The sequence below is a fragment of the Pseudovirgaria hyperparasitica genome (genome assembly GCF_010093815.1).
Source record: "Pseudovirgaria hyperparasitica strain CBS 121739 unplaced genomic scaffold EJ05scaffold_4, whole genome shotgun sequence".
Taxonomy (NCBI): Eukaryota; Fungi; Ascomycota; class Dothideomycetes; order Acrospermales; family Acrospermaceae; genus Pseudovirgaria; species Pseudovirgaria hyperparasitica.
This window is the reverse complement of record NW_022985552.1, coordinates 523,853-539,719: the sequence shown is the minus strand read 5'-3', so window position 1 is coordinate 539,719 and position 15,867 is coordinate 523,853. Positions and strand designations below refer to the sequence as shown.

The 15,867-nt window shown below is 48.7% G+C and overlaps 5 protein-coding genes across 5 annotated transcripts; 4 read left to right on the top strand and 1 right to left on the bottom strand.

Moving 5' to 3' along the window:
* Positions 1 to 714: 714 nt before the first annotated feature.
* EJ05DRAFT_498190 (uncharacterized protein) lies at positions 715 to 2,067 on the bottom strand (the record flags this gene model as incomplete). Its single annotated transcript, XM_033746649.1, has 3 exons — positions 715 to 1,785; positions 1,823 to 1,978; positions 2,053 to 2,067. 3 exons carry the CDS (start codon positions 2,065 to 2,067, stop codon positions 715 to 717), a joined length of 1,242 nt encoding a protein of 413 aa, XP_033602675.1.
* A 726-nt stretch (positions 2,068 to 2,793) lies between these two features.
* EJ05DRAFT_498189 (uncharacterized protein) lies at positions 2,794 to 4,599 on the top strand (the record flags this gene model as incomplete). Its single annotated transcript, XM_033746648.1, has 1 exon — positions 2,794 to 4,599. One exon carries the CDS (start codon positions 2,794 to 2,796, stop codon positions 4,597 to 4,599), a length of 1,806 nt encoding a protein of 601 aa, XP_033602674.1.
* A 487-nt stretch (positions 4,600 to 5,086) lies between these two features.
* On the top strand, positions 5,087 to 7,036 carry EJ05DRAFT_436600 (uncharacterized protein; the record flags this gene model as incomplete). Its single annotated transcript, XM_033741754.1, has 2 exons — positions 5,087 to 6,169; positions 6,221 to 7,036. The coding sequence occupies 2 exons, from the start codon at positions 5,087 to 5,089 to the stop codon at positions 7,034 to 7,036; spliced, it is 1,899 nt and encodes a 632-aa protein (XP_033602673.1).
* Positions 7,037 to 7,786: 750 nt separating this feature from the next.
* Positions 7,787 to 8,878, top strand: EJ05DRAFT_275990 (subunits of heterodimeric actin filament capping protein Capz). The gene is made up of 5 exons (XM_033740395.1): positions 7,787 to 7,901; positions 7,954 to 8,006; positions 8,055 to 8,192; positions 8,246 to 8,555; positions 8,613 to 8,878. Exons 2-5 carry the CDS (start codon positions 7,978 to 7,980, stop codon positions 8,646 to 8,648), a joined length of 513 nt encoding a protein of 170 aa, XP_033602672.1. The 5' UTR covers positions 7,787 to 7,901; positions 7,954 to 7,977; the 3' UTR covers positions 8,649 to 8,878.
* Positions 8,788 to 15,282, top strand: EJ05DRAFT_275976 (uncharacterized protein). The gene is made up of 2 exons (XM_033740394.1): positions 8,788 to 13,686; positions 13,743 to 15,282. The coding sequence occupies exons 1-2, from the start codon at positions 9,108 to 9,110 to the stop codon at positions 15,110 to 15,112; spliced, it is 5,949 nt and encodes a 1,982-aa protein (XP_033602671.1). The 5' UTR covers positions 8,788 to 9,107; the 3' UTR covers positions 15,113 to 15,282.
* Positions 15,283 to 15,867: the final 585 nt, after the last annotated feature.

Below are 15,867 nucleotides of genomic sequence, written 5' to 3'. Positions count from 1 at the left end.
ACATCAATATCGTCACCATCTCATTCCTCTTATCTGCAGGTAGTGTTGTGTTTGTTGTTTATAGAAGGATTCAGTGTTGAGTTAGTAAAGTTTTTGTTCTTGAAGCACATATTAGTCCCCACATCTAACAGGCACCGAAGCTCTCCATATCTTTGCTTTATGGTGGAAACATAGCACTCCATCTGGTGACCAGCGAGTATGTTCCCACTGCGTTGGTTATGCGTTGGTTTACTTCCGGATCGTGTCAAATTGTCACTGTGGAGACTCAATGGACCGTTGGGTTCCTCGCGCATCAGGGTACCAACATGTGGAAGGAGGATTACGCATACCGGTCGGGTCTTTGACCCGAGAGACAAGTAACATGGATAGAAATGAACGTGCAATAGCCCTCTGTGTTTACAAGTGCTGGAACGTCATGATCAGGTGCTGAGTGACAAATACGGAGACTTGGTTGGCAGGAATTGGTGTACTTACTCGTCCTGTGAGAACGATGTCCAGGTACATAGTTTCTGACCTACAATCCGTTTTATGGTGATTGGCTTAGAAATGCATCGTGCACTAGAGAAGATCACAAGATAGACATGATATGATGGGCACGTTATTCGTAGGTATGAGCATAGGGCCTTAGAATGATCTATGAAGCCTAGAAAGCGAATGTACTTAAACGTCGCGCCTGCAAGAATTAGCGATGCTGCTACAGCCATTCAGAGGATCTTACCAGGTCATTTGGTCATTTTCAATGTACGGCGTCTTGACTGCATTCTGGTCGCCAAACGGGTCTTCATCGTCATCTTCTGGCTCGCTGTCTTCAAGCCTTTGCTTACCAGCACCAGCGAACTGCGGAACTGGAGGCATACCAAGATGTGTTGGTCGAGGAGGCTTAGGTGGAGCGTCCTCGTCCCTGATATTGAGTCCTGCCATAGCCTCGTGTGGGGTCTTTGGAGAACTGGATACCATATTAGACTGTGTGATCGCGGCCTCAGTGTCACTATCGCTATCGTCATCAATGCTCTTGTCCATGATCTCAAATGCCATCAAGGCTTTGACAAGCTCGTCGTTGGCATTGAGGAGACCGCCTAGCCATTGCTCGTTAGTCTCGATGAGTTGAATGTATCGCAGAACCTGTCGACGTATACGCTTGCAAAGTTCAAAGCGCTTTACACATTCAGCATTCTCGCTGACACGACTTTGCTCGCGGTTCACAAGCTGAAGGCCATTCAGAAGGTTGGTGCTTGCTACCGAGGCAGAAGCGATGGTCTCAAGTAGTTGTGGTTTTTCCCGTTCCAAGTTGAATGGCTTCCCTTTGGATTTCTTGTCTCTCTTGAAGATGGATGAGCTTGCAGGAGTCGAGGGGCCCAGAGTTGCTGCATTTGGTCGACTGCCAGATCCCTGGGAGGTCGCAGGATTGCTTTTGCTGCTGGTGTTACGGCGGTGCTGTGTCACCTGCTCTGGCTCTTCTTCTCTCTCGGCTTCCCTATTGTTTTCACGAATGACCCGAGATGAGTCTACCGTTGGACGTTTCTTCTGGGGTAATTGCTTGTATACTGTCGCGATGCCTGATAATCCCTGTGTTCCTTTGTATGCGACAGCCCATTGTCGAAACAGAAGGTTACACTTGTCCTTCACAGCCTTGTCAATCATATCATCCCGAGCCATGACACGAAGACGTTCTAGAAGAGGTTCGTCGGCAAATGTTCGTTGGAACCTACTTCCAGCATTTTGGATCAGACCATCAAGTATGGTGAGAGCCCGCAGTTGTCGATGCACGTCTCCATATTTGCTAATCTAGATTAGTTTAATTCAGAGCGCCATGGATACTGACATGCAGTTTCTTGCGAATAGCTCTCGCAGCCTCCGTAGGACCTGAGGCTTGTATGCGAATCACTTCGATAAGGTCGACGATGCCTGAGATGTCATCTTCTTCGTATTGCTCACTTGTCAATCGGTCTATTTGGACTGTAACTGCGGAATACGGATGCTGGAGGACACGTCAGAGACTGGAGATGAAGTTATATCCAGGCAACACAGAAGTAAAACCCGCTGCGTGCTCACCTGAGTACTGAACATGTTCGCCAGTGATGATGTTCAGAGAGTTCGATGACTGTTCAGGCTCTTAGGTCAGTCAGACATGCCAGTACGTAAGCCTTATTGCTCTGGCTATATCATGCATGGACCATAACACATTCTTTCTACTCGAGAGCCGAGAATGAATAGTGGATGACTCAGCAGCGGGGGTGAGATACGAATGCATATTTCACGTACGTCCTTTGTGTGAGAAACACGTCTTAACAGTGCTTTTGCGGTGAACTGGCATGCACCAAAGGATGGTATAACTCTTTCGATAAGTTACTGACAGGAGTTTGCTGTATCAATTTATCATGTACGGGTGAACGGCAGGCTGCAAGTGGCTTCGGAGGTGCTCCGGTCCAAGCAATCAACCCTAGCTTGGAAGAGACAGGGTCCAAAGTTGAAAGCAGGCTCAAAGCGCACGATCAGTTGCAGTGGCCAATAATGAGGATATGTTGAATGTATTGGATGGGGTCTTGGTTGTGTATATTGTGATTGACTATGAGAAGAGACAAAGAGCTATGAGGGATGGATGGTGGGTCCAATCACCAGAAACGTCACAGGACTGGCATGACCCCACTCGGTCGAATTTCGGCAACTGCAACTTGAATGGCTTCCATCTTCAGATCTGACCTGGCTTTGGTTCCATGACAATTTATCGCTGATGATGACCTTTTATATCTAAAGCCAGTACACCGTCCGCGAACCTGAAGCACCACACCTCCGATGTCTTCATTCACGCCGATCAATGTTACACTGGGGAAGACAAGTTTTATTGACAGTGACAATCGCGCAGTCGAAATCTCTCAACCGTTAGATCATCCTTTCCTGTTTGAGCCAAAGAGGAGCCCACAACACGTATGTGAGACGACAGGCTCATATGCGGCTCAAGCTCGACGCAAGCGCATCCGAGTGCATTCTGGATCGACGAATCCAAGTCTTCAGAAATCTCCAGAGATCAAGGCATTGACAAAGAAGCGTGCAACGAGAATACCCAGTGATAACCACTCGCAACCTGTGACCAGGGTTTTCAAAATCACCAAACCGAAGAAGACTCCTAATAAATCCAGTCCGCCATTACATATGTATCAAAGCACTCCGAGTCTCCATCCACTCACTGCTCCGGCAGACTTTAATACTGCCACAGAGCTTGTACGATTCGCAACGATACCTTCGACTCTGTCCACGAAGATAGCATCTAGGCATGACTTGACAGACGCAGTATCGCTCGTCGCGCCACTAACCTCGCAAGATGCACTGAAATCACAGACCATTCACGGGTTTACTGCTTACGATCGACAGAGAGGCATAGGGCAGCTAGTTCCCAGTTCGACCGGATGCGCAAGCCGGACAGAACGTCTAATCTTAGAAATCGTCAAGAATAGCAATTTATCTCCATCTTCTAATCCCAATGTCCCAGTTGTCCGATCCGACCAAAAGCAGTCCACTACCAAAGCTGCGATTGTTATCGAGACGGTGCCTATCGCAACTTCACATGAAGTCCCAGATATGTTCACTGATTCTGATACATCATCAGATTCGGACTTGCTAGCTATCAACATTATGAGTCCGTCAGCGATCGACACGACGTCCATGACGAATGCCACGGAAGAAAATCACGAGCTCCATATGCTAATTCAGCAGAGTGATTCTTTCCTTACTTCTGACTTCCTTAACTCTGGCTACTTCGAGTTCAATGAGCTTGAATCTGACGAACAAATCGAGAATCTAGACCCACATGAGCCTTGCATTGAAGACCTCACCACCGAGACAGGTTTCGAGTCAGATGTTTTCGATGACATTGATACATCATTAATGGGCTATTTAAGCTTGGCGTCACAGCCACCTTCTAGCCCCAAGGGAACCCATGAAATAGACTGGTCGCTCCAGATAGATGCGTTTGACGACGGTGAGAGTGATGACAGAAAGTCCAGGAATGGTATCATTAGAGACTCTGAGCCGAGCGAAGTTCTCAATGATGAACTGAGTAGTCTCGACGACAGGAGGTACGAAGATGGGATAGCAATTATGAGACTTCCGCACACAGAAGAAGAGGCCTCAGATCGGCTCCGACCTTTTGTTAGGCCTCCTTTCCCAATGTCAGTGAGAGACCGGTCGCCAATCATCGGACTATCGAAAGACACACTATCTCGAACTTGCTTTCGGGTGGGAGAGGCTATAAACGAGGGCCTACGCGCAATGCGCTGTAATCAAGGAATCGTCATCGAGCTCTATGCAAGGATTTTAAGCGCCTCTGAAGGAGATAACAATGCACAGAAGTTTGTTCTGTGTGACTTATTCCACGACAGACCGCCATACTTGAGATCAGTGCACGATGTGCGCAAAGAGACAGAGCTTTCCAAGTTCAATGCGCTGCATTTGCAAGCCTCAGCAGTGGATCAGAAACAGATGTGCAGATGTATCGGGAAAATAAGAGTCGTCGAGAGGCAGCCAGAATTCGTCATGAGCACCATTTGGGAAGCTAGCTGGGACGATGTCAAGCATGTTAGAGGTATTGTGTGCAGTGAGTGAGCTCAATCGGGAAAACTGTTCGTATACGGGACCGTGAGTGTTCTGTAAAGGATGTAGTCCTAAGATAAAACTGTATGCCAAATGTGTTGTGTAGTCGCAAGCAGGTCCTGTCAAGTAAGTGGCCGCCTCTTGATACGATATAATCAGTATATTCCATCGTACCCCCTCCTGGTATTAATGGATAGTATGGATGGATCTACGCGGGGCTGTTTGACGCCCCAAGACCTTGCTCGGGAGCACTAACATCATCGCGCTTGATGCGTGTCTTACAAACACACGCTCATCCTAGTCCAACTTCAACAACTGCAGTTCCAGCTCCTAATACATACTATGGTGCTGAATAGGCTTCTAAATGTCTTCAAGCTTCACTTCCAATGGTCCAGTTGATCCGATCCACGCTACCACCATGAGCGCCATCATCGCCAGCCAGATAACATCGCAACTGCCAGACTCGAGCGCGCGAATGGACAAGAGCCATCCTAGCGACATGGTACCGAACCACAATAATCCGAATCGCACGCCGGCTAATTCTCCTTCGAAGAGCCGCTCCTTCTCGGAATCTCTCCCTCAGCTATCACCATCTCCAAAGTTTCGCGAGCCGAAGAAAGAGTCAAAAGATGACCATACAATTATATCAGGCCCGAAGACCCCAAGAAGGCCAGAACTCCTCTCGCGTGGCTTGTCACTTCAGATGCCACCTCGGGATTCTAGCATGCCAACGTCAGTCTTAAATACCCAAACACGGGCACCTCTATCGCCTCAGTTGGACCGTACCCTTACATACGCCTCACCTCTGCACCTTCTCCCACGCCGTTCCCGAGGTGCAGAGTTCTCACGAGCGTGCACGAATCTTCATCACTCTACCCTTGCGGAGCAGTCCTCGCCTGATTCGTCCCCTACGATAACACAGAAAGGACTCGTGATACCCCGTAAATCTCGGACAAGCTCCTTTATAACAATGGACTCACCAAGTGGAGGGGCGAATGCTGCGTGGAATAACGTGGGTCTGGAGAAAACTATGACCTCAAGCTCTGTTGGTAGTGTCAATATGCTGGGAATTGACGATTCCTCGAGCAGCGAATCTGAGATGGAAGATGCCATGTTATACACAGACGACGTCGATGACCCAGTACTCATGACGCCGCAAGTAGTCAAGTCGAACCACAACATACCTTCACCCTTTGGATCTACAGCGACGTCGGGCCACAGTCCTGGAGGCTGGGCGAATCCTTTTGTACCATCTGGCCCACCAAACTTCATGAGCATACACAGAGCGAGGCTCAGGAAAGCTAAGAGCAGAAAAGGATCTAGTAGTGCTAATGGAAGGACTTCGCTCGCTAGCCCGGGCCCAGCATCGCCACCACAGGGCCGGAATACAGAAGGTGGCGGAGGTTACTTTGTTCGAGAGGCCGTCATGCGGAAGTCGAACTCGAGACGTGAGAGTCTATCTTTACACACAAATGATTTACACATCTCGTCGGGAAACGACAGTGGGGATGAGACTGGCCCGCCTGTGCCAACTACCCCGGGAGTTGTTCGACGGGTAGTCTCCAGACGGGCGAATTTACTCGTAGGTCGAGTCTGTACAAGGATTTATACACGAGACACTAATGCCGAGTAGCCAAAGTCCAGACAATTCGGACGGATCAAGAATGAACTGTTCGAAGAATATGCCCCAATAGATAGCGAAGCCCGCAGAGAAGCGGAGATCATAAGACAAGTCCGCGAAAGCGATGCAGACTATGACTTACAGCCGAGTACAGCCCACTCGTCGCCATCGCTGATTCCAGCCTCGGGAGTTGCAGAGTCGCTCGAAGACATACCTGAGGATGCTGGTATGGGGCTAGAAAGCGCCTCTGCACCCAGCAATAAGGGCTTATTTGGAGCTTTCGGGGCTACAAATTCAAGTTTCCCAGGCTCGCGAACCTCATGGAGCAACGAGATACATTCATATACCCCACCGCCTGCCTACCTCCCACGCGGCAGTTCGTCCGCACTCAGTGACGATGTTAGTATGGACTCTCCCGCGGCGTCGTCGGCCTCAGCACGAGGGTACGAGAATGGCACTCATAGCTCTGCCTCTCGTAGCGGAACACCGCAGGCATATCCGCCAACGGCGGCAGAAGGACTGAAGAAGTCTAACAAAAGGCGAAGAGACGACGACCTAGACATCAACTCAATAAAACGACGCGCTGTATCCCCTGGTGTGAGTGTACAGAATAGCCCAATCCTATCACAATCCCCAAGCCAGCGCGAAGGCACCTGGAATAATCCCAGACTGAGCCGAGAGGGTTCGGTGTGCGGTCATGCGAACGGAGAGCGTTCAGGGAGCGGGGGAAGTCTGGCGAGTATGACTCCTGTTGTAGGCCCGAAGAGAATTGGACTTCAAGGGATGACTGATACCAATGATGGTCTCATGAAGATGAGCATTGAATGAGATGGATCCCTGAGTTATCATATTGCTCAATTTGGCTTATTCTTTGAGCGTGGTGTTTCAGGAGTTAGGACTACATTAGTAACGAACTTATGTACTATTCATGAATGACTTCATTCCCTGATATAAGCAGATTTGGGGAATATGAGATATCACAATCGCGTAAATACAGAGAGCAAATCGATATCTGTCGCAGTGCGGGCGATGCCAGAAGCCGCCGTTAATAGATAGCTTACAGTAGACAGGCAGGGATGATGATCTTCGAACGATGGTAGCGCCAAGAGGTTGAAGGACCCACACCCCCCGCCGCTCCATTGGAGCCGTTGGTTGTGTCGCAATTGAAGGCGAGGACAATTTAGGTACATCGGAATCATACTTTTCCTTCTCTCTTTTGACCTGTGCAGCATTTAATATGGTGTCAAACACGGATGTTCTATCGTCCTTCGTGGCATCAGCGCCTCCTGGCGAGGTAGGTCGCGCCGCGATCCTGTTCTCCTAGACAATCGTGTATACGATAACTGACCTCTGTATAGCTCGCGAACGTCATTAACGGTATGACTCCATGCCTGGAGTCTCTCTCAATCGCTAGAAAGGTGGAGCTGACAGCCGCGTAGCCCTTTCGACCATTGTTGGAGACGAAGGCGTCGTCCGGCAACTCGAACCAGCATACAAGAAATATAACGAGGAGCAGTTCGCGACTGTGAAACTTCCGGGGTCTAGTAGAGAGGTCTATCTAAGAGAATGGAGTTTGGAACATGCGTGGCTCACGCGATAACAGGTCCTTGTTAGCGAGTTCAATGAGCTAGGGAATGGTAGATATTTCGATGTGGAGAGTCAGACGAGCTTCCAATTTGATCATGCGACACAAGTGCGTGACTGAAGATATTATATGACTTATTAGGTTGGCTGACTTTGCGCAGATAGCTTCTGGGGCTCAATCATACATGCTTGAAGGTGCTCAGGCAGACTTAGCGTAGGCATATCTAATGTACCCGCAAGGAGAACGCTGACGATGTTACAGGAAATCGCTGCTGAAGTCGTTATCTACGCATGCACAGGAGCACTATCCAGCTTCATCCTATGGCGTATACCCAATTGAAAACGATTCCGCCGTAGCTATTGCCCTAGTAGCAAACAAATACAGCCCGAACAACTTCTGGTATCACCCACAAGCCCGCCATAACTTCGATCTATAAAGCTGATATGATAAAGGAATGGCCGCTGGCGTTCCGTCTATCAGTTTAACCCATCGACATCTACACTTACCGGCAAAGTGCACGTCGATGTACACTACTACGAAGACGGTAATGTGCGCTTACTGACTTCTAAGCCATTCTCGCTATCTGTCTCGTCAAGCAATGCGTCAGAGATCATTCGACAAATTGCAGGCGCCGAGAAGCATTACCAAGAGGATTTGAACAGAGCGTTTGTGCAACTGAGTGAGGGGGCTTTCAAGGGCTTGCGAAGACAGCTGCCTGTCACAAGGCAGAAGATCAATTGGGAGAAAATCAGTGCATATAGGGTGAGTCCTTCTTGTGGAGTAAAATAAGCTGGGTGGCTAATGCAGCGGTATCAACAGCTTGGACAAGATATCGGCGGGGGTCGCTCGCGGTAGGCAAATGGGAAAGCAACGGCAACATTCCCATCCATATATCTTGTATGACAGGTCATGGCGCATGCTCATCTCCAGGTGGTAACGCAGATTGAACAGCGCTAAATCGCCGTGAACACACCTACTATTGGATGTGGGCAAGCTTCGTTGTATTGAATGTGACCAATAGCTCACTCGCTGTTTATGCTTTATAGCAGCCTTCAAAACGCCCCGCTGCTTGTGTTACGTACCAAGTGCCTTGCTACTTTGTCTTCGTTCTCGCTTAGCTGGAATTCTCGTTCCCATCTTCAATTATCTCGTTTACCTCTTGGGCGTCGGCCTGTACCTGACATTCTATAACAATTTCGATATAGCAAGAGTCTTACTTCACACATCATCCGTGGAAAGGAACCATAGCTCTAGGGCATATATTACAAGTATTCCGATTGGCCCCAGACGCAACCATATCACGTACCTCCAGCAATGCAACGAGGTTACGAACCGAACGTATCGAGTGGGGAGTGTCACGAATTCAAGAGACGTGGAACATGTAGTAAAAAGAGATGCCCTTACAGGCACGGAGCTGCCAGTTCTAATTCTGCCAGTTCGGTGCCCAACAGCAAGGCTGGTACGAATATCAAAGAATGCTACGAATTTAAGAAGAGTGGCACATGCAGCAGAAATAACTGTCGGTATTCACATGGTGCTGTCGGACACCGCGCACCCCTAGAATCGCGAAGTAAGAAGGCTCCGACGAAGAAGGAGTCATCCTCACCAATAGAGAAGAAATTGGCCTCCTGGACGTACCAATGTCGTTCCAGCTCAGGGACTCCATCCTACCTTCGATTCGACGAGCTCAAACAGTTCTATCAAGAGGCAAGAGACCTGTCGTACGCTGATGACCCGGATGTACTACAGAAAGTCATCGCTGGACTCGCCAGCGATGGGGGCCTTTTATGGATTAAAGACTTGGGAGAAAATGTCCCAACACTCACGTCTAAAACTAAAGCAGCAGATTATTTTACCTACGTCCTCACTCCTTTCTTCGAAACTATCACTCACCCAAATGTCGATGCCTTCGTCATGTTAGAGCCTGATACCCAACGCATATATACGGCAGTATACGGTCCCAATGGGCGAAGATTACAAGCAATTTTCAGGCTCGTAATTGATATCATTGTCTCCAAGTCGAACGAACGGGAAACTACTTCAGTCGGAGATACCCGCAAAATTCTACGAATTTGCGTGGAGGTTCTCAGTAAGGCTGCAGACTTCAACCAGACCTTGGCTATCGACGACAATATCAAAATGTTGGTGAAAAAGCTTTCGGATTACATTGACTTGAATCTCCAACGCGAGGGTGCGGTCTTGTCGCCGCATATCCAAATCTTCCGGGAACGACTGTTGCAACGGTTTGAAATCGCGTCGGAAATTCCCGACCTGCAGGTTTCAGTGAGCATCCCGAATCAGCGAGCAACTTTCGAACTCACACGCGACATGCCAGGAGAATTGTCAGAGTTGGGACCAAGACATGACAACGATTTCGTCGACATCTCGAAGATAGAAATCATGCCTACTACCCAAGAGATCATGTCTGAGCGTCAGGACTACCTCCCTCTACTCGATAGCTCCACATGGCATGTGCCTGGTGTAAAGGGTTTGCTTGACAGACATTTCCGACTGTTGCGCAAAGATACCGTCGGGCAACTAAGCGATGCCATACAACATCTCGCGAAAGCACGAAACACCAAAAACAAGTCAGCGTCAAGTCGGAATGGCCTACGTCTTCACAGATGGCGTAACATCTGCGTTCAGAGCATCAATTGCGACATGTTTGCCGGTCCTGTACTTGAAATTTCTTTTGAGCAGGCACCCAACATCATTAAAATGCCATTGAAAGAGCGGGACAAATGGTGGGCATCCAGTAAGCGATTAAACGCAGATGCCCTGGTTTGCCTTCTGGATGGGGAAGGGGTGGCCACTTTTTGTTCCGTTTATGGTCCCCGAAAGACAACAGAATCGAATGGTAAGAAGTTCACTTCGCAGCTCCCGGCGGTATCGCAGGACAGAAAGGACAAGAAAAAGGCTGTCGTCAACCTTACTCTCGTTGCAGAGGATGGCGAGAGCTTTCGAAGCGCGCTTGACAGTCTCAGCAAGGCCGCGCCTCAGGCAATAGAGCTCGTTGAGTTCCCCGGCATTCTACTTGCGTCATTCCTGCCAACCCTCAAAGCACTGCAGGTACTAAGCCAGAGAGGTGAAATTCCATTTGCCAACATGCTGGTGCCAAATTCAATTCCGACACGGGGTACTTATAACGTTCCGCCGCCGGCATACGCTGCTGAGCCTCATTTCAAGTTTGATCTCAGTTGTCTTACCAAGGACTCCACTGAGCCGCTTGTATTATCTCTAGACCAGCCCTTAAGTGTGAAGGATGTGTACTCTCATACTCAGTTGGATAAAGCCCAAGCCACCGCTCTTTTAAACTTGCTTACTCGAAGTATCGGCATTACACAGGGACCTCCAGGCTGTGGAAAATCCTTCCTTGGAGTTGCAGCACTCCGTGTGCTTCTTGCGAATCAGCATCAGGCTAATCTAGGCCCTATAATATGTGTTTGCTACACAAATCATGCTCTCGATCAGTTGCTTGAACATCTTCTTGACCATGAAATTAAAAATATAATACGGATTGGATCAAGATCCAAATCGACACGTCTTGCCGAGGTCAACCTTCGGGTCGTCTCAAAATGTGTCGAGCCTACAAAGGAGGAGAGCAAGCGGCGTTTTAGCCTTTATGAAAGCCTTGAAACCCATCAGGAAAAAGTCAATCAATGTCTGAGTCGACTCTCAAAGCTTGGTGGAACATCCAGTATTAGAGATTATCTGTGGCACCACAACCGTCCGCATCACTCTCAGTTGTTCACACACAAGGATGAAGAGGGCTGGGAGACGCAAGGTGTTCAGTCGAAAGGGCCGATGGTGTTCTGGCTGGGAGCTAAAGACTATGGCGGAAATGGTAACCAGGCACGTTCTCTGAACGACCTGGAAAAAGCCGATGTATGGAGTATGTCGAAGCAGGAACGAAAGAAGTTGCACAAACACTGGACTGAGCGTTCAGCAGCGTTCTTACGCCAGGAAATCGCCACCTCCATCGCTGCACACCAAAAGGCCAAAGCGAGCCATAGAAAGATTCGAGAGCAGCTAGATCTTCGTTGTCTCCAAGACGCAAAAATTATTGGCGTCACGACATCAGGTATGGCTCGCAATTTAGATCTTTTTCGCCGTCTTCGAGCGAAGGTTCTATGCGTCGAGGAAGCCGCAGAGGTACTCGAGGCTCATGTCCTGACTGCAATGCTGCCATCTGTGGAACACATTCTACTTATTGGCGATCATTTTCAATTGCGTCCACAAGTTCAAAACTACGAGCTATCACAGGAGAGTCCTCGTGGAAAGCAGTACTCGCTTGACATGTCTCTATTCGAACGACTTGTCGCACCACCTGATGGTATACCAGCTACTCGCTTGCCTTTCAGTACGATCGAAACGCAGCGCCGAATGGATCCATCTATTTCCAGATTAATTAGGAACACGCTGTATCCAGCCTTGAAAGATGACGATTCTGTGAAAGCTTACGAACCTGTCGCTGGCATGAGAAACAGGCTGTACTGGTTCGACCATCGAGTTCCTGAGGATGCTGTTACAAGTGAGGATATGAATGCGACGTCAAAGACAAATGCATTTGAAGTCGAGATGGTGGCAGGTTTGGTAACTCATTTGGTAAAACAAGGAGCATACCAGGCAGATGAAATCGCGGTTCTGACGCCTTACCTTGGACAACTAATGCTTCTACGGAGCCGACTATCACAGTCTCAAGCATTTGTAGTCGCGCTGGGCGATCGCGATCAGGATGAGATTGAAAAGGCAGGTCTTTCGACGGAGGAAGCAGATTCTTCCACTCAGATTGCAAAGACGACCTTGCTATGTGCCTTGCGCGTGGCAACAGTGGACAATTTCCAGGGAGAGGAAGCCAAAGTGGTTGTAGTATCCCTAGTCCGAAGCAACCCGGAAAGAAAGTGTGGCTTCTTGAAGACCTCTAATCGGATCAATGTCCTTCTCTCTCGCGCTCAGCATGGCATGTATATCATTGGGGATTCCGACACCAGTGGTTCCATTGCGATGTGGCGAGATGTCGTTGGCATGCTCGAGTCCGAAAATCAGATCGGGCCACAGTTAGAACTCAGGTGCCCAAGACACCCTGAAGACCTCATGGCAGTCAAGACACCTGATGACTTCTTGAAATTATCACCCGAAGGTGGTTGCACGCTGCGCTGCATCCAAAGACTTGCGTGCGGCCATGCTTGTCCTTCAAAGTGTCACAGTGAGCTCATGCATGAAGTTGTCAGGTGCCTCGAGCCATGTCTGAGGATCAAAGCAGGTTGCACTCATCCGTGCCGAAAGCCGTGCTACCAACAATGTGATAAAAAATGCTTGACCAAATTGATAGGGCTTGATATTGAACTACCTTGTGGTCACCATAAGACCGAGCTCTTGTGCTGGGAGGTCCAGGATCCGAAGAGAGTGTTGTGCAAGACAAAGGTTCGGAAAACAGTTCCAGGCTGTGACCATGTTCTTGAGGTACCTTGCCATGAAGACGTGACCACTTTAACCTTCAAATGCGATCATGCATGCAACAAAAGTCTGGAGTGCGGTCATAATTGCCGGAGAAAATGTAGTGCCTGCCGGATCAAAAAGGAGGATAAGCCCGTCGCCATCAATCACGGGCTTTGCAAACAGCCCTGTGGTCGCGCATTTGCTACATGTGAGCATAATTGCGAAGAGACATGTCATCCTGGAAAAGACTGCTCTCCTTGCCCTCTACCATGTCAGGTCCAATGTAGTCACTCACAATGCCAGCGACGATGCTGTGAGCCTTGCATTCCTTGCGCAGAAGAAGTTTGCGCCTCTCGATGTCCTCATAGCAGCTGCACAGCACCATGCGCCGCTCCATGTAACTGGTTACCCTGCTCCAAGCGATGTGAGAGTAAGCTGCAATGCGGTCATCAGTGTAAGTCTTGGGGCTTTCTATTGATATTCGGAATACACGAGCTAACACATGTACAGGCCCATCTGTCTGTGGGGAAGCCTGTCCTAAAGCTACAATGTGTCAGATATGCGCACCGCAAGCTGTACAAGACATGACTGTCGACTATATTGAAGGGCTAACATATAGGGATATCAATCTCGACGAGGAGCCGTGCGTCTTTCCGGCCTGCGGTCACATCATTACTTTGACAAGCATGGATGGTTACATGGACATGGGTCGACATTATGATACCAGCGTCGATGGGTCTTTCACGGCTATCAAGGCATCGGCTGCTCCATTCTCGAGCGCGGAATTGAAGACTTGTCCAAAGTGCCGAGGCTCTCTCCGTGCGCTGTGCCGGTACGGTCGCATTGTACGCAGAGCTCATCTTGACGAAGCATCAAAAAGATTCAGCACTTTGGCCCGACAGACGTATGTTTCCGTTGCAGAGAAACTGAATGACGAGCTAGAGAAGCTTCCAGCGGCTAAGTCGCAGCTACAGCTGCAGCACGTTACAGAGCACTGTAAGCTCAAAGATAGTATGTCGTCACAGATCTCTACCATCAAAGCTGGAGCAAAAGATTGTACCAGATATGACGCCTTGTTTAGTTGTCATAAGAACATTTTGAAGTACGTGAAGCAATCAAAAGAGAACGAGATGCCATTCGCGCGTATGTGCGAGGTCGTCGAAGCTAGAAGACGCCTGAACGGTAGCAATTCTGAAGAGGCCTTTCACCTGGATAACAGCGTCGTTACTAGTACATATCGACTTCAAGGTGTCGCTTTACAGTTCCGGTGCGAGATCGCGATCATGTCGGATTATCTCACTATGATTACGAAAGCACTGGGTAGTAAAGCGAGCACGCAGATTGCGATCGACCTGTCTCAAAATCGTGCAGAATGTCGGCGCTTGATCAATGACGCTGCTACTGCCAAGGACCCTGTCCGCCAGACGGAAGGACATATATTCATCACGAATCTTATCGCCCTTGAACGGTCTCGATGTAAGAACGAAGATAAATACAAAATTTTCGATGAAAAAGGAAAACGACACATTGCTAAAGCTCGCGACCTCTGCAAAGCCATTCCAAACAGTGTGACCCACTTCCTGCCGTCCGAGATTGATGCTTGTGAAAAAGCTCTGGCGAGCGGCTTCTTCAATGCTCCACTATCCGCTAAGGAGCGACGAGAAGTCCTCAAAGCCATGGCTGGCGAGCTCCGAGGCACTGGACATTGGTACTCGTGTGTCAACGGACATCCTTTCAGTATCGGCGAATGTGGTATGCCCATGGAGGAAGCACGTTGTCCAACTTGCGGCGCAAGAATCGGCGGCCAGAATCATCAGGCTGTGGCAGGAGTTCGTCGTGCAGACGATTTGGAAGCAGAATTGAGGCAGTTGCACATCTGAACGAGTTTAAGATAGCGTAAACAGATTGAATATCGTGATACAGCCCGAAGAGAAATACATAAGGTCAATATAGCGTGTGCCTCTAAAGAGAGGTGACACTGAGGCATCCAACATGATGGGTAGAAGTTATCGTTTCTCCTTTTTAAAGCTCGCAAATATAGCTACCATACTATAAAAACACGTATGTATCTTCCAGAGATGACACTAGACTTCTTGCCTTACCTTTTTGCAATTCTGACTATCCATATTCCCAACATAGCAATCTTATATTCATAACAGGCACCAGTTCATTACCCGCCAATTGAGCAAAGTCTGTACGCTTCGAAAGATTAGCTATTTATTATCTCGCACCAGAAGTAAATAGAGCTTGAGTAGTCTCAGGGCCCTCGAATGAACCCAGCAATGCCTTATTATGAGTGTGAAACTTGGAGTCATACAGCTTGAGACGACAGTATTCAATGATAGGAATACCTGTTATATCGAATGTTTGCATGAAGCGCGCGGTGAACACGATGCTGATGTTTCTATCAGATGAACCATGAAAGCGATTCCGAACTAGCCGTCCGTTAAATTAGATTCCTCTAGCTCTTTCTATCATCGTGACCTCCTAAGACTAAGAATGGAATGTATCACTGTTCGAGGCATAGGATGTTGAGTTGCACGTCCACTCTCAATACAGAATTAAGATGATTCTAGGATTTGCGGATTAAATGTCCCATGTGATCCGTCTAGATTGCCACACGAAGCATGCTGAC

Bases quoted from the DNA above. Each gene is read 5' to 3' on its own strand.
- EJ05DRAFT_275990 (XM_033740395.1), top strand. From the start codon at position 7,978: ATGCTTGAAGGTGCTCAGGCAGACTTAGC. The intron at 8,007-8,054 runs GTAGGCATATCT...ACGATGTTACAG, and splicing joins GGTGCTCAGGCAGACTTAGC to GAAATCGCTGCTGAAGTCGT. The intron at 8,193-8,245 runs GTATCACCCACA...GATATGATAAAG, and splicing joins TACAGCCCGAACAACTTCTG to GAATGGCCGCTGGCGTTCCG.
- EJ05DRAFT_275976 (XM_033740394.1), top strand. From the start codon at position 9,108: ATGCAACGAGGTTACGAACCGAACGTATCGAGTGGGGAGTGTCACGAA. The intron at 13,687-13,742 runs GTAAGTCTTGGG...ACACATGTACAG, and splicing joins GCTGCAATGCGGTCATCAGT to GCCCATCTGTCTGTGGGGAA.